The sequence below is a fragment of the Lagenorhynchus albirostris genome, chromosome 3 (assembly GCF_949774975.1).
Source record: "Lagenorhynchus albirostris chromosome 3, mLagAlb1.1, whole genome shotgun sequence".
NCBI classification, from domain to species: domain Eukaryota; kingdom Metazoa; phylum Chordata; class Mammalia; order Artiodactyla; family Delphinidae; genus Lagenorhynchus; species Lagenorhynchus albirostris.
This window is the reverse complement of record NC_083097.1, coordinates 92,003,524-92,027,661: the sequence shown is the minus strand read 5'-3', so window position 1 is coordinate 92,027,661 and position 24,138 is coordinate 92,003,524. Positions and strand designations below refer to the sequence as shown.

Genomic DNA, 24,138 nt, shown 5'->3' with positions numbered 1-24,138 from the left:
GAAGGAGCCTCCCAGTCACTCTGGCGCATCTTATATTATTTTCAAAGCACTCATCACTACATGATATTTGAAAACATATTTACGATCTGTCTCTCCCTAGAATATAAACTCCTTAAGGCCAGGGACCTTGTCTCTTGCCGACCACTGCACCCTAGTTGCTGAGACACAGTGGTTACCCAATAAGTATTCGCTCCATGACTCAGCGGAGATGAGAAATAGCAAATGCTCTTATCTCTTCACAGTTCCAGGTCAGGGGCACTGATGAGAGGAAGGATATCACACTGTAAACAAGAAGTGAATATTCTCTATAAAATATCCTGCAACCCCAAAAAAGTGGTGAGCATCAGGGCACGAAAAAATTAAGCTCCTATATAGCGTCAGCTTTTAAAGGGCCTACTTTCGTTAACTCAAAAAGCTACTTTGAAAATTCACAGTCCAAAAGAGAAAGTAAGTCTTGCCTCTGTCGCCCTAAAAAGTACCTGCCCAACTCTGAGCAATTCCTGAAGCATCTCTCCCACTAGAACGGGTCACACAAAAATGGACAAACTAGTCATCTTAGCTTTTAGCACATGCAATATATTTGATATTTTATGAAATTCTAGAGAAAATAATATAGAAAATAATGCACTTTATCAGTATGCTTCTGGAACATCCCAATCAAATCTCTTTTTATATTCATGAAGAAACTCCGCTTAAGATTCAGAATAAGGTTAAATCAAGGTCAACGTATCAGAGGTTTGTATCAAAACACTAGATTAAAAAAAAAAACTAGTTTCCTATGATAATCAGGAAAATGCCTAGAATCATTAACTCTAAAACCGCTGCTTTTCCATTAGCCAATCAACTGTCTGAAATTCCATCCTGTATAGCTCATTCTGAGTTAACCAGGTAGAAGGAAAATCTAATAAAATCTTCATGGTAAGGACATCAGCAATATTCTTCTCATGCACTTATACAGCTAAGCAGGTATGGGTCACAGAAACTGGTCACAGAAAACCTGTTTTATTGACAAGAACACTTAGCATACCTGCATACTTTGTTATATATGCAAATATATGTGGATATGTATATACAGGGAAGTTTGTACCATTCCAGATAGTTTTGTTTTAAAGTATTTTGTACCTTTATCATGTCCAAGTGTTTCTCCTTTTAATCTATTTTTTGGTTTACAAAAAAAGAAAAAGACACTGGTGCCATTAATGAAGAAATATAGAATTCAGTGCCTCAACTCGCTAAAGCTGGAAGACAAGTTTATGAAAGCTGCAGGGTAAAATATTTTATTATACATGACCCACGGAAGACACATTTGTGCCCATTATTATCAACCATCTGAAGTAAAAGGAAGAGAAAAAAAAGAACTACAAGAGGGTTAGGTTCAAGATACACCATGGAGCCAACTCTAGACAAATCTAGGTCCTTCAAAAGCATTTTTGAAACCATGGCAAAACCAACACACACAACAAACAATCAGAGCAAGCTCTGCTTCTCCCTAAGGGCTAGAGCAGGGAGGAAAGCAGGAGCAGCTGGCAGGTGGACAGGCTCCTCTCTCAGCACTTCCTGGGGTTCTTTCCAGCAGGCCAGCTCCTGAATTCTCACTATGCAGCACATGACTGGGCTCAGAAGAGATCAGACCCACTCTGAATGGAAACCGGTTCCAGAAAAGCACCATCACTTCCTTTCTTAATAGAAACTGTTCAACAGCGATAGAGAAAGACGAAAACCTGTTTTATTGAGAATAGTTTATTATGAACAAATTTTTAAAAACCACGGGACCCACAACCATACAGCCGCCGGTGTCATTACCTGAACTCAAATCCTCATACACTTCCTTCTACCACACACTACGCTACCTCTTACTAGAGAAGAGTACTCTCAACAGCACCCCGTAGCTGCCAGCACGCTAAGGATAGCATGTATCTGCAATTTCTTGCAATTCCAGATACTTCCAACGTAACTTCCTAACATCTCAGTAAAGCTTTAAAAAAAATAAATACACACACACCTATATAGATATAGATATCTCCGAAGGCTGGTTAAAATAAACAGCAACAGAGGTCTTTCTTAAGAGAACCAAAGCAATCAATTCAAAGAACAGCAGGGAAAGGAGGCAGCAAACAGACACAGAAAGGCAAGGCAGAAGCATTCTTGTCAAGGCCTGACCTCTCTCTGGCCTGCCATTTGTCTAGGTGAGAGATCACTTAGTTGGCAGTGGCAGAGGTGGTAACAGAGTGAGAAACAGGACATAAGCCCTCCCCCCTCCCCTCAAGGAGTTTCCAATCAAGTGGGGCATATTATTTAAGAGAAAAACACAATGTGGGACTTGCAGTGTGTGGACAGGGGTTAGCCTAGGGCACTTGTGGGGTGAGAGAAAGCTTCAGGAGGAGACTAATATCAGAGACTGCTCAATCAGGTGGTAAGGAAGAGCAGGATCAACAGGTAAAAATGAGGCGCGGAAGACGAGGAGGGTATTCAGGCCGGGGAAGCAGCAGGTATATCACGGAGACACTACAGTTCAGGTAAGGAGCTGCAGGTAGTTGAGTGTAGCTTTCATGTACCTGCAGTGTGGGTTTGGGGGGAGGATGATTGGTGGGGGACTGAAGAATTAACATGCAAGAAAAGCCCTAGAGCAACCAAGGGCCACATTTCTTGAAGGACCTTGTAATCCTTGTTAAGGAATTCCTGAATTTTCCCTTTGGGACCCATTAAAGAATCTGAAGCCACAGAGGAGACATCCTTAAAGTAGTCTTTCTGAAAGAAAACCGCAACTGCAGGGGGCAAAACATGGGAGGGAGCAAGAGCAAAGACAGGAAGACCAGTCGGAAAGCTTCTGCAGAAATCCAGGCTCCCGTGCTGGATTTTTTTTTTAAATAAATTTATTTATTTATTTCTGGCTGCATTAGGTCTTCGTTGCACACGGGCTTTCTTTAGTTGCGTCGAGCGGGGGCTACTCTTCGCTGCAGTGTGCGGGCTTCTCATTGTGGTGGCTTCTCTTGTTGTGGAGCACAGTCTCTAGGCACGCGGGCTTCAGTAGTTGCAGCTCGTGGGCTCAGTAGTTGTGGCTCACGGGCTCTAGAGCACAGGCTCAGTAGTTGTGGCTCACGGGCTCTAGAGCACAGGCTCAGTAGTTGCGGTGCTCGGGCTTAGTTGCTCCACGGCATGTGGGATCTTCCGAGACCAGGGCTTGAACCCGAGTCCCCTGCATTGGCAGGCGGATTCTTAACCACTGAGCCACCAGGAAGCACCTCAACCAGGATTCAGAGCTGGGAGGTTAAGAGGTAACCGTAAGTCCTGCTGACAACTGCTGTCCTAGCTTAGTTACAGTGACCCTTTTCACTCTCAAAAGTACCCTGGGTTGGGTGATGAATCCCACAAGTCATGCTAGTTACTAAGGAGTAGAACTGACAGGACCTGGTGACGGGTTAGTTCTGAGAAGGAGAGACAGTAGAGTTAAGGATGACACCCTAGCGTGAGTGGAGGCATTCACTAAGGTATTCAGACAGAGGGGCAGGCACCTCGGGGATGCAACCATGAGGACTTCCTAAAGGGTACAAAGACAACAGATAGTTTTAAGGGACTTAATTCCCAGATTCTCAACTTCCATATACATTTTTCTTCGCACTTTTATTGAGAAATAATTGGCATCACTGTGTAAGTTTAAGGCATTCAGCACAATGGTATAATTTACCTATATTGTGAAATGATGACCACAATAGGTTCAGCTAACATCCATCTTCTCATATACACACAATGAGAAGAAAAGAAACAAATGGTTCTCCTTTGTGATGAGAACTCTCAGGATTTACCCTCTTAACACACATACTCTTTCTAGACCTGATCTACGTGAGCACAGACCTGATGAGAGGTCCTGCCAGCTCTCCCCTCTTCCCTCTCCTTTCACAACCCTCTTTTCTCATTTACAGCAGGAAGGCACCTCTCACCCTTTTAAACTCTAGGGAGCTCTGCCCCGGGATGTAGAAAATTCCCGAGCAGAAAGATAGAAACATTTTTAAATACCAGTGTCAGCAAAGTTGCCTTAAATAAAACACCCTAAACCAGAAGAACAGGGCTTTCTCTCTTTCCCTACCTTACACGTCTTTCTGGTGAGGACTAAGCAAAATGAAAGAAACATGGTATTTTGGTCCTTGGCTGGGTTGTTTGGAATTCAGGTATATTATAGAACAAGGCAGCAAAAGAGAGTTTGTTTAATGATCTTGCAACTTCCACTGTCCAGCTACTATCAAAATATATAAAAATATGCCTAGCTCATGAGGAAGAGTCCCACAGAATAAAACAAATCAAAGCCCTGGTAAGTCTATCTCATCTAAGTGACAAAACACTGTGCCTTATCTGTCTACCCATCTCAGAAATCAAATTCCAAAGTGAAGTACTCGTCACAGAATACATGTTAACATTTTTATTTAAATTGACAAATGACAGAATGTACACTGGTTTAGCTCAGTGGCTTGATAGTAACTGGCTTTGCCAAAGTAATATGTTGGACATTTTCCATAAACTGGATTAACTAAATCTACAGCTCCACAATTCTGATAAAAATATAAAGTACGTAACTATAGATAAAAGCATTTTACCAAAAATCATGTACTGGCAAATGTTCATTAAAATTAACAATTTTTAATTTTCCTAATCCTTTAAAACCAAAGTAGATTACATCAGATGCTTCTAAGTAAAAGAGAAAAAGCAAAATTAATATTGTTTTTATAAATCTTGGTAAAGCATTTTGAATACATCTCCCAGAAATTCTGAAACTGAATTACTACAATGATTAACAAATTGTTCGCCACTCAGGCGGTTCTGATTTCATTGCTTTCAAACTAAACTGAAGGAGAACCCAATGAGTGGTCTGAGGAATCTCTGCTCTCAGAGCAGATTGAGAGGGGTTGGTGATGACTACAGAGCCTTGGAGATACCTGACAGATTACTGAAAATAATTTTAGATGACAGATCACTATGTGATTCTTTTGGCGTATAACTCAGGAGAGTTCAAGGAATTAAGTGATCTTCCTTTATCAAAACTCCTTCCTTTTCAATCTAACTCCTTTAGTAGATAAGGTTACTCAGTGCTCATCCTTATAAAGACAAGAAATGGGAATAAAATTGATGCTGAGCCCTATCTCACTCCAGGAATATATTATAATCATTCAGGGGTACACGAACTAACTGAGAAGCAGCAGCCCATTACTTCATTGAGATGCACTTCCAATAAATGTTCACTTTTTATGTTTAAGAGTTATTGAAATGCACAATATTTTGCTGTTTTAGTTGAAAACCTTGGTAATAATAACTATTCTTATGGCTCAATAATAAAGCCTTAAGGTCTCATGAAATAAACTTTTAAACTTTCAATTTCTATATAAAATATTGTTATGGATAAATATATTTTATTAATAAAAATATAATAAGAGAAAATTCTATGAAGTAGAATACGAAGAAGATAAATGACTTTTAATGTAGAACTTGTTCACGTCTACTTTTTAAACGTTGATGATGAGTACCAAAATTGCTATGATATAGAGATGCATTTAAGAGTATACATTTAAGAGTATACATTTAAGAGTAATGTGACAGATTTTACAATGTTGGTACTCATGATAAACCAAAAATTTGCATCTATTTAAACTTAGGATAAAATTTTTATTCTCGACCTAAAATTATATACAGGTACATAGGTTTTTTTCTTTAATTCTGGAAAATCACTACTGTCAAGAACATTAAAAAAAAAAAAGAGCACATCTGGAGGGAGAGATGATGACTTCAGTTTTGAATATGTTGTGTTGGAGGAACCTTAGGAATATCCAAGTACAGAATAAGAGCAAACACTTATACTGCACTGACCACACCATTTAAAGCACTAGTCTGGGTGTTTATAGACTCCTTTACCCCTCACCACCACCCTTTGAAGCTGGTACTATTATTATCCCCACTTCATAAACGGGGACACTGAGGCCTGGACAAATGAGAAGACTCACCCAATGCCACACACCTCTCCCAAGTATAGAGTTGTATGAATCCAGAGAGTCTGTACACAGTATAATGCCTTGAGATGTCTGGGTTGGTGATAGAAATTTGAGGGTCAACTGAGCTTTTAGATAGTAATCTAAACCATGGAGCAGATGAGATTATGTAGGAAGAGTAACATAATCACCAGCAGGAAAATGAGAAGCTTCACTGCTGGGGGTCCCTATGAAGATCCTCTGGCATTCCCTTCCAGGCCCCTGGACTCATGAAGAGCCTCCAGCCATGTTTGTTTGTGTTTTTTTTCCAGGTACCCTTGATGTTTTGTCATCAGTCCTCCCAGGCTGCTGCACTGTTTATGATGGTCAAAGGGCTACTGAAGAAGATCTTTCTGTTTCTTGATCTTTGCCCTATTCCTTCACCAGATACCTGAAGATGCTTAGATAGTAAAGGCTCTTCCCCCCAGTTTTACTGAGATATAATTGACATATAACACCACAACCAAGTTGGATTCATCCCAGGGTCACGAGGATGGTTCAACATATGCAAATCAATGTTACATACCACATCAATAAAAGACAGAAACCATATGATCATATCAACAGATGCAGAAAAAGTAGGGACTTCTCTGGTGGTCCAATGGTTAAGACTCTGCACTCCCAATGCATGGGACACAGGTTCAATCCCTGGTTGGGGAACTAAGATCCCACATGCCACACGACGCAGCCAAAAAAAGAAAGAAAGGAAAAGAAAAGGCATTCGATAAAATTCAACATATATTCATGATAAAAACTCCTACCAAAGTGGGTATAGAGGAAACATATCTCAACATAATAAAAGCTACTTATGAAAAACCTACAGCCAATATAATACTCAACAGTGAAAAGCTGAAAGCCTTCCTGCTAAAATCTGGAACAAGACAAGGATGCCCACTCTCACCACTTCTCTTCAACATAGTATTGGAAGTTCTAGCTACAGCAATCAGACAAGAAAAAGAAATAAAAGGTATTCAAATTGGTAAGGAATAGGTAAAACTGTCATTATATGCAGATGACAGGATACTAAATATAGAAAACCCTAAAGACTCCACACAAAAACTACTAGAAGCAAAGTAGCAAGATACAAGATTAACCTACAGAAATCGGTTGCATTTCTTTACACTAGCAATGAAATATGAGAAAGGGAATGCAAACAAACAATCCCTTTTAAAACTGCAAAAATGAAATAAAATGCTTAGGAATAAACCTCACCAAGGAGGTGAAAGACTTACATGCTGAGAACTATAAAACATTAATAAAGGAAAGTGAAGGTGATTCAAAGAAACGGAAAGATATCCCATGCTCCTGAATTGGAAGAATTAATATTGTTAAAATGGCCATCCTACCCAAAGCAATCTACAGATATAATACGATCCCTATCAAATTACCTGAGACATTTTTCACAGAACTAGAAAAAATAATCCTAAAATTTATATGGAATCATTAAAGACCCAGAATTGCCAAAGCAATCCTTAGGACAAATAACAAAGCAGTAGGCATAACCCTCCCAGATTATGGACAATACTACAAAGCTACAGTAATCTAAACAGTATGGTACTGGCACAAAAACAGACACATGGATCAATGGAACAGAATAGAGAGCCCAAAAATAAACCCAGACACTTATGGATAGTTAATCTTCGACAAAGGAGGCAAGAATATACAATGGGGAAAAGACAATCTCTTCAGCAAGTGGTGTTGGGAAAGTTGGAGAGCTGCATGTAAATCAATGAAGTTAGAACACACCCTCACACAATACATAAAAATAAACTCAAAATGGCTTAAAGACTTAAACATAAGACATGACACCATAAAACTCCTAGAAGAGAACATAGGCAAAACATTCTCTGACATAAATCATACCAATGTTTTCTTAGGTCAGTCTCCCAAGGCCACAGAAATAAAAGCAAAAATAAACAAAGGGGAACCTAATCAAACTTACAAGCTTCTCTACAGCAAAGGAAACCATAAACAAAATGAAAAGACAACCTACAGACTGGGAGAAAATATTTGCTAATGATGAGACAGACAAGAGCTTAATGTCCAAAATATACAAACAGCTCATACAACACAATAACAACAAAAAAAACAACCCAACTGAAAAATGGGCAAAAGGTCTAAATAGACATTTCTCCAAAGAAGATATACAGATGGCCAATAGGCATATGAAAAGATGCTCATCATTGCTAACTATTAGAGAAATGCAAATCAAAACTACAATGAGGTACCACCTCATACCAGTCAGAATGGCCATCATTAAAAAGTCTACAAATAACAAATGCTGGAGAGGATATGGAGAAAAGGGAACCCTCCTATACTGTTGGTGGGACTGTAAATTGGCGTAGCCACTATGGAAGATAGTATGGAGGTTCCTCAAAAAACTAAAAATAGAGTTGCCATATGATCCAGTAGTCCCATTCCTGGGCATATACCCAGACAAAATTATAATTCAAAAAGATACATGCACCCCTGTGTTCATAGCAGCACTACTCACAATAGTCACGACATAGAAACAACCTAAATGCCCATCGACAGATGAATGGATAAAGAAGATATGGCGTATATATATATATATATATATACACACACACACACATACATACACATATATACACACATATGTGTGTGTGTGTGTGTATATATATATATATAATGGAATATTACTCAGCCATAAAAAAGAATGAAAATGCCATTTGCAGCGACACGGATGGACCTAGAGATTATCATACTAAATGAAATAAGTCTGAAAGACAAGTACCATATGATATCACTTATATGTGGAATCTAAAATACAACACAAATGAACATATCTACAAAACAGAAACAGACTCACAGACATAGAGAACAGACTTGTGGTTGCCAAGGAGGAGCAGGGTGGGGGAGGGAAGAATTGGGAGTTTGGGATTAGCAGATACAAACCAGTATATATAGGATGAATAAACAACAAGGTCCTACTGTGTAGCACAAGGAACTATATTCAGTACCCTGTGCTAAACCAGAATGGAAAAGAATATATATACTTATGACTGAGTTAATTTGCTGTACAGCAGAAATTAATACAACACGGCAAATCAACTATACTTCATTGAAATTTGTTTAAAAGAACATTGTATTAGTCCAAGACATACAACATAATGATTCGATATATGTATATATTGTGAAATGATCACCACAATTAAGTTTAGTTAACATCCATCACCTCACACAGCCTTTTTTCCTTGTGACGTGAACTTTCAATATCTAGTCTCTCAGAAAGTTTCAAATATACGAAGAGTATTGTTAACTATAGTCACCATGCTGTACATTACATTCCCAGAACTCATCTCATAACTGGAAAATTTTACCTTTTGACCACCTTCACCCATATCCCCCACCTCCCACTTCTGGAACCACTAATCTGTTATCCGCATCCATGAGTGTGGATTTTATAGATTCCACATATAAGTGAGATCATACAGTCTTTGCCTTTCTCTGTCTCACTTATTTCACTTATCCTAATGTTCCCAAGATCCATCTACGTTGTTGAAAATGGCAGGATTTCCTTCTTTTTATGGTTAAATAACATTCCATTACTTTATTTATACATACATATATCTCACATCTTTACCCATTCAACCACTGATGACACTTAGGTTGTTTCCATGTCTTGGCTATAAAAGTTTCAATTTGTAATAATTCAACATGACAAATTTCATTTCTCTCTTTGCAACAGGACTTGTATGATCACTTACACACATTTTATCAGTCATTACAGGCATTTGCCAGAAGCTAAAGTTACAGAAAGTGAAATCTCACACTCACACTGCAAAATACAACAAATCGTAATGCAAAGAAGAATACCATTACTCATGGCAGCGCCTGCCTGCTAGTGCTCAATGGATGGGATCATTTTTGCTCAATAATCCTCAGAGCACCGGGGGCGGTGGGGAGGATACAAATATATACACAGTTTAGTTTTTATTTTTTTTTAAGGAAGTTACTTCAGAAAAAATAGTGCCAGAAGAAGCAGCATTAAGCGTGTGAGCCTATATTCAGTCAGAACATAAGAAAACCATGGACAAAATCATATCAACATTTTTAGGAAAAGGCCGAGGAAAAGTGATCATAAAGAAGATTGAATAGGAATAACCAGAAGAAAACTTGAAAAGAGAAAAAAAAGGAGAACGTGTTGTCAGAAGAGCAAAATGAGAAGATTTTAAGAACAAGGGTCAATGCAACAACAGAAAGGAAGATAAGGGCTGAAAGTGTCACTTGGATGTAGCAGCTAGTGACGACCCTGAGGACCATTTCAGTGTACGATGGGCATCAAAGCTGAACTGTGAGAAGTTTAAGAATGAATGAGATTTGATGGGGACTTCCCTGGTGGCCTAGAGGGTAAGACTCTGCACTCCCAATGCAGGGGGCCCAGGTTCAATCCCTGGTCGGGGAGCTAGATCCCACATGCATGCCGCAACTAAGAGTTTGCGTGCTGCAACTAAGACCCGGAGCACCCTAAATAAATAAATAAATAAATATTTTTTTAAAAAGGATGAATTAGATTTGAGAAGTGGAGGTGATGAATTTAGGCAAAGCTTTCTGGAGTTTAGGTGTGACACAGAGGGAGTCAATATGGTAGTAGACAAAGGATCGCATGGGAGTGGGGGAAGGGTGGTTTTAAATGTGAGAGATTTAAACATGCCCAAACCTTGACAGAAGAAAGGGAACAGAGAGGTAGAGGGCTGAAGATGCAGAAGAAATGAGAGGTGATAAAATCCAGGGGAGAGGCACTGGGGCTCTTCCACTGAGAGGAGAGGAAAGGATGGGTAAGAAGCAACTAAGTGTGTGAGAAGGGTTAAGGAGTTAGGGGGCTTCCATCAGATTTCTTTTATTGTCTTGGTGAAGAAAAGAAGAGTTCACTGGGGAAGAGGACATTCACATGCTGACTGAATCTGTACGCTACCTGTCTCCCTCCTTCTTTGACTTCTGAAGTCACAGGACAGCAGATTCAGCAGGTTGAATGCCATATTCTGAGAAAAGCTCTACCTGGATAGAATCTACATTTGAAGGAGTAATTTGTAAAGACACCTCAAGTGCTAACATTAAAACGGGATGTGATTATAACCACTGATTTTAAAACCGGAAGTAGTATTGAGGTATCACATTTATTCTTATTACTGCTTTCAATATCAACAAAACTAATCTTCAAAAATCTCCAAAGCTGTTTCAGAGTCCAAAGCTTATTTGATTTTCTCTCTTCTTTCCCCCAGACTGTTTCCTTCTTTCCTCTAGTCCACCTTTTAAAAATGTGTATCACCAGCAATATTTTCCTCCATCCTAGTTTCAACAGGAAAGGCCTTCAAAATGTTTAACACCTTATAGTATATGTGTGGTCTCTAATTTGGTCCTACAGCAACCCTGAATGTTGGGTCAGGGAAGGCATTATTCTCAATATTCAGAAAAATGAAGTGACTTGACCATTCTTAGAAACGGACATAGGACTCAGACCTATCTTGAGACTCCAAAGGCAGCTGTCTGTTCTACCACACACACTCCACTTATAATAACTTCTGAACACCCAAAGGCAGCTCATGTTCCTTTCAGCTTCACAGTAATTTCAAATTCACCCAATTATTAAAGGGAATAGGCCTGTATCATAATTTCAATTCTCTGCCTATCATTAACAGATCTTACCATCCCTCCCTCATAATAAGGAATCTAGATAATCTTGAAGCAGCAACTAATATTACTCACAGACATCTGCAGATACACATGTAGCCCTAATCACAGAAATCCTGAGCATCTGCAGAAGGTTATATGCTATTATTACCCAGGAAAGTAACAGTATCTCAGGTTTCTGCTCAATGTGGTGACACCAAACAAGAAGGCCCTCAAGTTTCCACTGAGCAAGCAAGATAAGATGCTTCCCACAGTAACCATCTGTATCGGTTTCTTTCTGCTGCTGCAACAAATGACCATAAACTTGGTGGCTTAAAACAACAGAAATTTATTATCGTACAATTCCGAAGGCCAAAAGTCCAAAATGGTCTCAGTAGGTATAACAGACTGAATGTTTGTGTCCGCAGCCGGGAGTTTACATGTTAAAGGCCTAAGCCCAATGTGATGGTATTTGGAGGTAGGGCCTTTGGGAGGTGCTTAGGTCAAGCAGGAATGGGATTAGTGCTCTTGTAAGAACTCTTTTACCATGTGAAGTTACAAGAAGTCAGCTGTCCACAACCTGGAAAAGGACCCTCACCAGAACCCAACCACGCTGGCACCCTGCTTTCAGACTTTCAGCCTCTAGAACTGTGAGAAATCAATGTTGCTTGTTTAAACCACCCAGTCTGTGGTAATTTGTTAAAGCAGCCCAAACCGACTAAGACGCTGGGCTTAAAAACCTAAGTGTAGGCAGAGCTGTGCTCCTTCTGGGGGAACCAGGGGAGAACCCTGGCCTTGCCCTTTCCAACTTCTAGAGGCTACCAGCCTTCCTGGCATCAAGGCCTCCTTCCAGCAAATACATGACTTTGACCTCTGCATCCAACTGTCACATCTCCTCTGACTCTCCTGCCTCCTCTTTCATGTATAAGAACTCATGTAATTATATTGGTCACACCTGGATAATCTCCCCATCACAAGATCCTTAATTTAGTCACATCTGCAAAGTCCCTGTTGCCATATAAGGTGACATATTCACAGAGGCTGGGGATTAGGACACTGAGCAGAGAGAGCTGGTACCCATTCAAAGTAAAGACACACCAAGCTAAGCTGCTGGCCACACGCCATAAGGAGAACAGGAAGGTGTTCCCAATGAACGGCCACTCAACGGGTGATAGGCAGGCCTAGAACACACTGGACGCAGCCCACTCTCCCAGCAGTTCTGCTGTTCTAGATTAAGAGTCAGTACTTTAAGAGAATTTTAAATATTTACAGCTAGTAAGTGGCAGGGTCATTCGACAAAGCTGGTGTGTTCTTGTAACCCTTATGACAGACAGCCTCACAGACACCTTCCATCACGGCTGGAAATTTTCTGTAAGTTGAACCACGGCCCAGATATAAAAGAGACATATCCCGCACAGACCAGTCTGGATTAAGAACGAAGCTGATGACACAGGCCAGAGCAGAACAAAACGGAGGTTCTAGGCCCAGGCTAAGTGCTTTCACTATTGCTGTCTTTAAGGAAAGAAACTGCAAGTACATGAAGCTCACGGTGCATCTTTTTTTTTTTAAGATTTTTTTGATGTGGACCATTTTTTTAAAGTCTTCATTGAATTTGTTACAATATTACTTCTGTTTTATGTTTTGGTTTTTCGGCCGCGAGGTATGTGGGATCCCCAACCAGGGATCGAACCCACACCCCCTGCATTGGAAGGCAAAGTCTTAACCACTGGAACGCCAGGGAAGTCTCCCCCATGGTTCATCCTTAAGAGGGTACTTTCTAAAAAAAAGCCTGAGGTAATGCAGGCGGCACTGTGTTAATTCAGTCTCAGTAACCGTGTCTTCACAAAAAAACTGTTTTTATTTTCCAGAGATTCTTTTACAGACCCATCCTGAGAAGTGAAGTTAAGAAATTATGATGCCCAGAGTGTTCCAGATCAAGTCAGCTGTACCTTAGAGAGACATTAGCTTTAACAAGATTTATTTCTGTCCAGCTGTTACTCTTTACACATACATAACACCTAAATCAATGTGTTTGCTACATGAATTTCCCAGGACTTGGTTCCATGGAATGTACATAAAATCTGTATTTTTTCATTTAATATTCCAGGCAGTAAATTCCCTTTCCTCAGAATTCCTCAGACTACATGAAAAACATAGAAAGCTGCAGAACATGGCCTGCATATGTTAGGTATTCATTAAATAACAGCTGAACGACCACATGAATGAGGCAACACACAAAGGCCTAAATGAGCTCTCTTGTCACAGGTTAATCTGAGAAGTTTGCTTATTGGTAATTACCATTTAACTCTTCTCAACAAACATTAATATGTAAATTGCATAGAGAGTTCTTTTTATTTATTTATTTTTGTCTCTGTTGGGTCTTCGTTGCTGTGCGCGGGCGTTCTCTAGTTGCGGCGAGCAGGGGCCACTCTTCGTTGCGGTGCACGGGCTTCTCACTTCAGTGTCTTCTCGTTGCACAACATGGGCTCTAGGCGCACAGGCTTCAGTAGTTGTGGCTCACAGGCTCAGTAGTTGTGGCGCAAGGGCTTAGTTACTCCGTGGCATTTGGGATCTTCCCAGACCAGGGCTCGAACCCATGTCCCCTGCATTGGCAGGTGGATTCTTAACCACTGTGCCACGAGGGAAGCCCAAAAGAGAGTTCTTTAGTGCCCAAAGTACGCAAAACCTCTTTATCTTACACACATTCAAGTTGGGATATTATAGTGGTTGAAAAGTCTTGGAGACATGAAGACTGGGTTTGAATTCTGATCTTAATACTTGCTAGTTATGTGACTTTGGAGAAACTGTTTAATCTTTTTAGATTCCGTTTCTTCATCTCTGATGGTAGGATAATAATATTTAACTTGTACAGTTGTCCTGAGCATGTAATGAACACAAGAAAATGTTCAACAGTTCCTGATACATTGATGACAACAATGGTGATGGCTGATACACCTGGATTGAGGCCTCTTGGTTACCCCCATTCTCCAGGACAGACAACAAGCTCCCTGCCATGTGGGGGTCCACATGTCCTAGGGACATATTCATTAGGCATGTTGCATCCTAATTCTCCAGGGTAGCTGCCCATCTTCTCATGCAACACACACTAATTCTCTGAGGTGGGCATAAAGCCCTCCCTAATCCGTCCTTGCCAGCTCTGCAGCCACTGCCAGTCTAACTCAGTTACATCTGCATGCTTATACTTCGACCACACCAGGCTGACTAGCAGTGCTGCAGGCTGCCCAGTCTATTTCCCCACCCCCAGCCAAAGTTCAGGCATGGCCCCAAGGCATGATCCACTGCTGATGGAGGGAGAAGGAGGGAGAGCTTTTCACTGATGTAGCCATCTCTTTTTCCTTGTCATCTTTCTTCCATTTTATCCCCAGCTCCTCATCCCACTATCTCTTTTTACTTGCTTCAAGAGTTGATCTAAGTGGTGCCCATTAGGGCCTCAAAGTCTTCTCTATATAGATCTTAATTACACTAAAGATCGTTACACAGGCATTCCCCATTAAAATAAACTTTCGGGTGCAGAAAGAGTAAAGCAATAAACAAAATCCCATCTAATGGACAGTAATTCAGGTATATTCACAGAAATCATTCCTCTATTTTTAGGACAAGGACTTTTCTCCATGTCCTGTGCTATTCTAACATACAGTTATTCTTATTTACCATAAGTAACTATGGGATATAGAGAGTGAACAGGGAAATATGAAGTTAGGTTTACCAACAATCTCCTCAGAAACTTACAGTTGGGGAGGTTGCCCTTCCAGAGTTAAAAAGGCTGCCTGCACTTCTTCCTGAGGGAGATCCCAACTTCTGCCTCAGAACCCAAGAGGAGAAAATCAGGAATGGAATCATGTGTTCCTACCCAGACACACGCTCCCAGCCCTGCAGAAATGATAGGCCTTGAAGAAATGGTTACCTAAAGTCAGAGTAAACTTTCATGAACTTATTCTCATAGCTTCCTACAATTAAAAGGAAAATAAGAGAATACATTTGAACATACAAAGACTAAGTCACATTTACAAATCACCTTTATTTTATCTGAGTTTACTAGAAAGAAATAAATTCAGGAGGCAAAAAAAATAGTTTTTCATGTGATTTACACATCTGATTTATTTTACCAAATAAAAAGCATGACTTAACAGTTTTCTCCTTCTAATTGTATAATTTGTTTTCTCCTAAGACCTGTATCACAAATGCGAACCCTTAGGAATAAATGTAACAGAAAAGAAACTGTTCTGAATAAGACCCAGAAAATTTTAAATAAACTACCAGTACCAACTGCTAATTCTTTTGCAATGATATGAACCATTGTTTAAAATTCTCTAGCTTTTCACATCTTTTTCTTTGGAATGTAAAAAAAAAAAGGACAGATAAGGTCTATATAATTTTAGCAAGACAGTCGATCTTTCCAGGCAAGGTCTGACATACTAGATAAGATCAGGAAACTGAATTTCCCTCTGCTAGGAAAAATACGATTTCAAAAATATGAATGTAATGCAAGATATCTTCTATAGCCTTCAATTTAATCTCTCAGTACACATATACAGTTCTGCTATATTGACTTATGGCCTGTACAAAACAGAATTCAGTGAACTTCTGAGTATGTCCGTTCCCTTTCTTTGCATTACGCGTTAATGACCACTCGCCTTTAGAAAGCAATTCCTTCCTATGGAAAGCTAACCAATACACCCAATCTTTTATTCCTGCTATGTGAAATGCTCATGTGAAACGAAACAGGTTATGGAACAAGCTCAAGAAAAATCACAAGTTACTGCCATCAATAGCATTCAGCTTGTCTGCCTCTTCTCATCCTAGCACGTTCTTGGGAACAGGAAAGAAAAGGCCCACTTAGACAATCATGCATCTCAATGAACAGACCCCAGACCCAGATGACCCAGTGGACACTGGGACAACTGAGGAAGAACATATAAAAAATAAAAGATATGTCAAATACGGTATTTTTAAGGTAAGCATATAAGCATTATAAGCATAAATAAGACTGTCTATCTGAGGTTAAGATCTGTCTTAGACTTTTAAACCAAAAGTCTCATTAATGAATATACTTTTGTACCTCAAAATCATCACCTCCAAGGTCTTTCCTCTGTTCATCACCGAGAGACAGCATTTCAGTCTTACCGAATAGAATCTATACTAACCAATGTGGTAAGTTTCTTAGTACCTCTCTACCATCCAACCAGTCAGGAATTCTTGAGTTAAATCCTCATGAACAAATGACATCCTTCACCAAAAATCTGGTTGCCTTTATCACTCTTATTCCATGAAGCTCATGAATGAAAACCCCTACTTATTTTATAATTGCTCATCCAACTTATAAAACTTAGATCGGCACCTTTTTACACTGTATTTCTTTAAATACTCTTTAACCATTTACTTTCTTAAAAAGCAATAATGCCTATCACTTCAAGAGACTAGCCACTTGGCTCCTAACACACATTAAATGGCTAATTCAGTCCTCCTAACAGCACAAAGGGAAAGTACTCTCTATAATATGGCTGCGAAAAAACAGAAACTATGTAAGCCACCTACAAAGAAATCTGCACACACATAAGCTATGAATCCTACAACTCTACAACTTTTGGCAGAAGTGGAAAAAATACAAAGAAATTAGCAATGGAAAACATGTTTACGTTTTTCAGTCATTTTCAGTTACAAAAACCTAAAGATCAGGAAAAGCCAGAGATACAGTGAAATTTATAGAAGAAAAATTTAATATGAAGTCATTGTACTCACCGTCTGATGGTTTCTGTCACAGTAACGCAGCCCAAAGTAATCTATCTCCACAAGGTTTATGTGACGGAATACGTGCTCAAGGACAACGGAACCTTTCGTTGACTTCTGCAAAAATAATTCACAGTTTTGTTTTATAACAAACACAGTGTGTGTTTTTTTTAATAAAGTGCCTTGTCTTTCTCAGTGGGACACAGTCACAGTTCTCATCTTTTATTAGCTTTGCTCACATGTGAACAATTTTATTAGCCCATAGTTCCCTCTTTAAGTTTTGCCTCAATTACAAAGAAAGGGATTTCAGTATTAAATGAATTGCTTTGGAAAACAATTTTTAAATTGTTGTACATTTTAAATTAATATAAGGTTCTTTTCTTACAGGACTGTAAAATATCTTTAAGATGAAATTATTATTTTAATAAAGATAACAGTTTATATGAAGTGCATCTAATAAATTCATCAAAAAAACTTACTTTGGTTAAAAATCCCACAGTTCTTTCACTTTAAAAAGCAATTTTCACCTACATCATTACTCTCACAACTAATGCAGAAAATATATAAAATTAAAATAACAATAGCCAAAGTTTTTTAAAATTTTTTCTTATTTTCTTTAGTAAGGTTTTATGTTTTATTTTTTTAATTGAAATATAGTACGCATACAATATTATGTTAGTTTCAAGTGTACTACATAAGGATTTGACATTTGCATACATTATGAAATGATCACCACAATAAGTTTAACAACCATCTTTTCCCATACGGTTACTATGATATTATTGACCATATTCCTTGTGCTGTATATTACACCCCAATGATTATTTATTACATAACTGGAGGTCTGTACCTCTTAATCCCTTCATCAATTTGGCCCCCTCCCTTCTGGCAACCATCCATTTGTCCTTTGTATCTACAAGTCTGCCTTCATTCTGTCTTATCAGTTTGTTCTGTTTCTAGATTCCACAGGTATTTGTCTTTCCCTGTCTGACTCATTGCTCTTAGTAAAATACCCTCTAGATCCATCCATTTTGTCACAAATAGCAAGGCTTCTTTTTTTTTTTTTTTATGGCTGAGCAGTATTCTACTGTGTATATACACACTGCATCTTTATCCATTCATCTATCAATGAACACTTAGGTTGCTTCTACATCTTGGCTATTGTAAATAATGATGCAATGAACACTGGAGTACATATATCTTTTCAAATTAGTGTTTTTGATTTCTTCAGGTAAACCCAGAAGTGAAATTCCTGGATTATATGGTAGTTCTACATTTAAATTTTCAAGAAACCCCCATACTGTTGTCCATAGTGGCTGAATCAATTTACGTTCCCACCAAAAGTGTACAAGGATTCCCTTTACTCCATGTTCTCACAAACATTTGTTATTTGTTGCCTTTTGATGATAGCAATTCTGACAAGTATGAGGTGGTTTCTCACTGTGGTTTTGATTTGCATTTTCCTGATGATTAGTGATACAGCGCATCTTTTCATGTATCTGTTGGCCATCAGTTTGCTTTCTTTGGAAAAATGTCTATTCAGGTCCTCTTCCCATTTTTAAATTGGGATATTTGTTTTTTTACCATTAGGTTGTATGACTTTTTTGTGTACCTTGGATATTAACCCCTTATTGGGTATATTGTTTGCAAATATCTTCTCCAATTCAGTAAGCTGTCTTTTCACTTTTTTGACAGTTTTCTTTCTGTGCAAAAGCTCTTTCGTTTGATGTCGTCCCATTTGTTTATTTTGCTTTTGTTTCCCTTGCCTGAGGAGACAGATCCAAAAAATATATAGCTAAGACTGATGTCAAAGGGCCCACTGTTTGTTTTCTTCTAAGAGTTTTATGGTTTCAGGTCTTACATTTACGTCTTTAATCCATTTTGAGTTTATTTTTGTATATGATGTGAGAAAGTAGTCCAGTTTGATTCTTTTGCATGTAGCTGTCCAGTTTTACAAACACTATTTATTGAAGAAGCTGTCTTTTCCCCATTGTATATTTTCCTGCCTCCTTTGTCATAGATTAATTGACCATGTAAGTGTGGGTTCAATTCTAGGCTTTCTGTTCTGTTCCATTGATCTATATGTCTGTTTTTGTGCCAGTACCATATTGTTTTGATTACTGTAGCTCTGTAGTGTAGCTTGAAACCATGGAATGTGATACCTCCAGCTTTGTTCTTCCTTCTCAAGACTGCTTTGGCTATTTGGGGTCTTTTGTGTTTTGATACACATTTTAGAATTATTTGTTCTAGTTCTATGAAAAATTCCACTAGTATTTTGATAGTGATTGTGATGAATCTATAGATTGCCTCAGGGAGTATGGTCATTCTAACCATATTAATTCTTTCAGTATGTAAGTACAGTATATATCTTTTTTAAAATAAATTTATTTTATTTATTTATTTTTGGCTACATTGGGTCTCCACTGCCATATGCAGGCTTTCTCTAGTTGCAGCAAGTGGGGGCTATTCTTCGCTGTGGTGCACAGGCTTCTCATTGCAGTGGCTTCTTTTGTTGCGGAGCAAGGGCTCTATGTGTGCAGGCTTCAGTAGTTGTGGCACGAGGGCTCAGTAGTTGTGGCTCATGGGCTCTAGAGCACAGGCTCAGTAGTGGTGGCACACAGGCTTAGATGCTCCACCGCATGTGGGATCTTCCCAGACCAGGGATCGAACCCATGTCCCCTGCATTGGCAGGTGGATTCTTAACCACTGTGCCACCAGGGAGGTCCCACAGTATATATTTTCATCTATTTGTGTCATCTTCAATTTCTTTCATCAAAGTCTTATAGTTTTCCAAGTACAAGTCTTACTTCCGTGGTTAGATCTACTCCTATTCTACTCTTTTGATATAATTGTGAGACTGTTTTCTGTTTTCTTAATTTCCTTTCCAATAGTTCATTGTTAGTATATAGAACTGCAACAGATTTCTGTACGTTAATTCTGTATCTTGCAACTTTACTGAACTCATTTATTAGTTCTAATAGATTTCTGATGACATCTTTAGGATTTTCTATATACAGTATAATGTCATCTGCAGATAGTGACAGTTTTATTTCTTCCTTTCCAAACTGGATTCCTTTGTCTTATCTAATTGCTGTGGCAAGGACTGCCAATACTATGTTGAATAAAGCGGCAAGAGTGGGCCTCCTTGTCTTGTTCCTGATCTCAGAGGAAATGTTTTTAGCTTTTCACAGCTGAGTATGATGTTGGCTGTAGTTTTGTCATATATGGCCTTTATTTTGTTGAGATATGTTTCCTACATAACCACTTTGTGAAGAGTTTTTTTTTTTAATCATAAATTGAGGTTGAATTTTGTCAAAAGCTTTTCCTGCATCTATTGAGATAATTATATAACTTTTATTCTTCAATCTGTTAATGTGGTATGTTACATCGATTGATGTGCTGATATTGAACCATTCTTGCATCCCTGAGATAAATCCCTCTTGATCATGGTATATGATCTTTTTAATGTATTGTTGAATTTGGTTTGCTAATATTTTATTGATGATTTTTGCATCTATGTTCATCAGTGATATTGGCCTCTAATTCTTTTTGTGGGGTCCTTGTCTGGTTTTGTATCAGGATGATGCTACCCTTGTACAATGAGTTTGGAAGCATTCCTTCCTTTGAAATTTTTTGGAATACTTTGAGGACCCATGTTAACTTTTTGTTTGTTTGTTTGTCTGTTGGCTGCTTTGTATTTTCATTGCTGTGAGTGTGCTTTCTCTAGCTGCGACGAGCGGGGGCTATTCTTCGTTGCTGTGCATGGACTTCTCTTTGCAGTGGATTCTCTTGTTGCAGATCACAGGCTCTAGGCGCGTGGGCTTCAGTGGTTGTAGCATGAGGACTTAGCAGTTGTGGCTTGCGGTCTCTAGAGCACAGGCTCCATAGTTGTGGCTCAGGGGCTTAATGGCTCCACAGCATGTGGGATCTTCCCAGACCAGGGCTCGAACCCACGTCCCCTGCATTGGCAGGTGGATTCTTAACCACTATACCACCAGGCAAGCCCTTAACTCTTATTTAAATGTTTGGTAGTATTCACCTGTGAAGCCGTCTGGTACTGGACTTTTATTTACTGAGAGTTTTTTTTTAAATTACTGATTCAATTTCATTACTGGTGATTGGTCTGTTCGTATTTCAATTTCTCCCTGATTCAGCCTTGAAACATTGCATGTTTCTAGGAACTTATCCATTTCTTCTAAGTTGTCCATTTTATTGGTGTATAATTGTTCACAGTAATCTCTTAGGATCCTTTGTAGCTCTGTGGTGTCAGGTGTAAATTCTCTTTCGTCTCTGATTTTATTTATTTGGGCCCTCTCTTTTTTCCTTGATAAGTCTGGCTAAAGGTTTGTCAATTTTGTTTATCTTTACAAAGAACCAGCACTTAGTTTCATTGATCTTTTCTACTGTTTTTTCAGTCTCTATTTCACTTATTTCTGCTCTGGTCTATGATTTCTTTCCTTCTGTTAACTTTGGGCTTTGTACTTTTTCTAGTTCTTTTAGGTGTAAGGATAGATTGCTTGACATTTTTCTTGTTTTCTGAGGTAGGCTTGTACTGCTATAAACTTCCTTTAGAACTGCTTATGCTGCAGCCCATAGATTTTGGATTGTTATGCTTCCATTTTCATTTGTCCCCAGATTTTTTAATTTTCTCTTCGATTTTTTCGAGTGACTCATTGGTTGTTTAGCAGCATACTGGTTAGCCTACAGGTCTTTGTGTGTTTTGCAGTTTTCTTCTTGTAGTTAGTTTCTAGTCTAACACGAGTGAGGCTGAAAAAGATGTCTGATATAATTTCAATCTTCTTAACTTTATGGAGACTTGTTTTGTATCCTAGCATGTGATCTATCATGGAGAATGTTCCATGTTCATTTGAAAAGAACGTATTCTGCTGCTTTTGGGTGGAACGTTCTAACTGTATCTATTGAGTCTCTCTGATCTAATGTGTCGTTTAAAGCCACTGTTTCCTTACTGATTTTCAGTCTGGATGATCCATCCATTGATGTAAGTGGGGTGTTGTTTTTGTTTTCATTTTGCCTGGGCCCAGTGGCATGTGAGGTCTTAGCTCCCTAACCAGGGATCGAACTCATGCCCCCTGAAGTGAAAGAGTGGAGTCCTAACCACTAGAGCAACAGGGAATTCCCTGAAAGTGGGCTGTGAAAGTCCCCTACTATTAATGTGTTACTGTCAATTTCCCCCTTTATGTTTGTTAATATTTGCTGTATGTATTTAGGTGTACTTATGTTGGGTGCATATATATTTACAATTGTTGTATTTTCTTTCTTTTTGAATTGATCCCTTAGATGATTATATACTGTCCTTCTTTGGCTTGTTACAGTCTTTCTTTTAAAGTATATTTTGCCTGATACAAGTATTGCTACCCACCAGCTGTCTTTTCATTTCTCTCTGCATGGAATACTTTTTTCCATCCTCTTACTTTCAGTCTGTGTGTCTTACATCTCAAGTAAGTCTCTTGTAGGCAGCATATACACGGGTCTTGTTCTTTATCCATTCAGCCACTCTCTCTTTTGACTAGAGCATTTAAAGTAATTGACAGGTATGTAATTATTGCCATTTTGTTAAGTTTTCTGGTTTTTTTTTGTTTTTGTTTTTTGTTTTTGCGCTACGCGGGCCTCTCACTGTTGTGGTCTCTCCCGTTGCGGAGCACAGGCTCCGGACACACAGGCCCAGTGGCCATGGCTCACGGGCCCAGCCGCTCCGCGGCATGTGGGATCTTCCCGGACCGGGGCACGAACCCGCATCCCCTGCATCGGCAGGCGGACTCTCAACCACTGCGCCACCAGGGAAGCCCTTCTGGTTGTTTTTGTAGTTCTATTTTCTTCCTTTCTCCTATGATAGATTTTTGGTTTGCAGTTACCATAAGGCTCATATTTAACAACCTATATACATGTGATTATTTTAAGATGACGATTTCAAGTTTGAAGACATTCTAACATTAATCTCCCCCCACCGCACTGTTTACAGTGTTTGACATCATATTTTATATCTTTTTGTTTTGTATATCTCTTATATAGTTCTTGTGGATATAGATAATTTTCTATATCTTCTAGCCTTCCTACTAGCTTTATAAGTGGTTGGTCAACTACCTTTACTTTATGTTTGCCTTTACCAATTAGATTTTTCCTTTCGTAATTTTCCTATTTCTATTTATGGTCTTTTTCCTTTCCTGCTTAGAGTAGACCCTTTAAAACTTCTTACAAAGCAGATTTTGAGGTGCTGAACTCTTTTAGCTTTTCCTTGTCTGTAAAACTCTTTCCCTCTCCTTCAAATCTGAATGATAGGAACTTCCCTGGTGGTGCAGTGTTAAGAATCTGCCTGCCAATGAAGGGGACACGGGTTCAAGCACTGGTATGGGAAGATCCCACATGCCACAGAGCAACTAAGCCAATGTGCCACAACTACTGAGCCTACACTCTAGAGCCGACGTGCCACAATTACTGAAGCCAACGCACCTAGAGCCCATGCTCTGCAACGACAGAACCCACAGCAATGAGAAGCCCGCACACCACAACAAAAGTAGCCCCCACTCGCTGCAACTAGAGAAAGCCCGCACGCAGCAAGGAAGACCTAACGCAGCCAAAAATAAAAAATAAATTTATTTTTTAAAAAAAATCTGGATTAGGGGATTGGTTCAAGATGGCGGAGTAGAAGGACATGCTCTCACTCCCTCTTTTGAAAACATCAGAATCACAACTAACGGCTGAACAATCATCGACAAGAAGACACTGG

General features: G+C 39.1%; 1 protein-coding gene across 6 annotated transcripts in view; it reads right to left on the bottom strand.

Annotated features, from left to right (window-relative positions):
• EPB41L4A (erythrocyte membrane protein band 4.1 like 4A) overlaps window positions 1-24,138 on the bottom strand; it is a 257,679-nt gene that overhangs the window by 136,871 nt on the left and 96,670 nt on the right. For all 6 annotated transcript variants that reach the window (XM_060143396.1, XM_060143392.1, XM_060143390.1 and 3 more), the window contains exon 3: window positions 17,406-17,510. In XM_060143396.1, coding sequence (XP_059999379.1) covers window positions 17,406-17,510 — 105 coding nt within the window. The remainder of the gene's footprint in view (window positions 1-17,405; window positions 17,511-24,138) is intronic.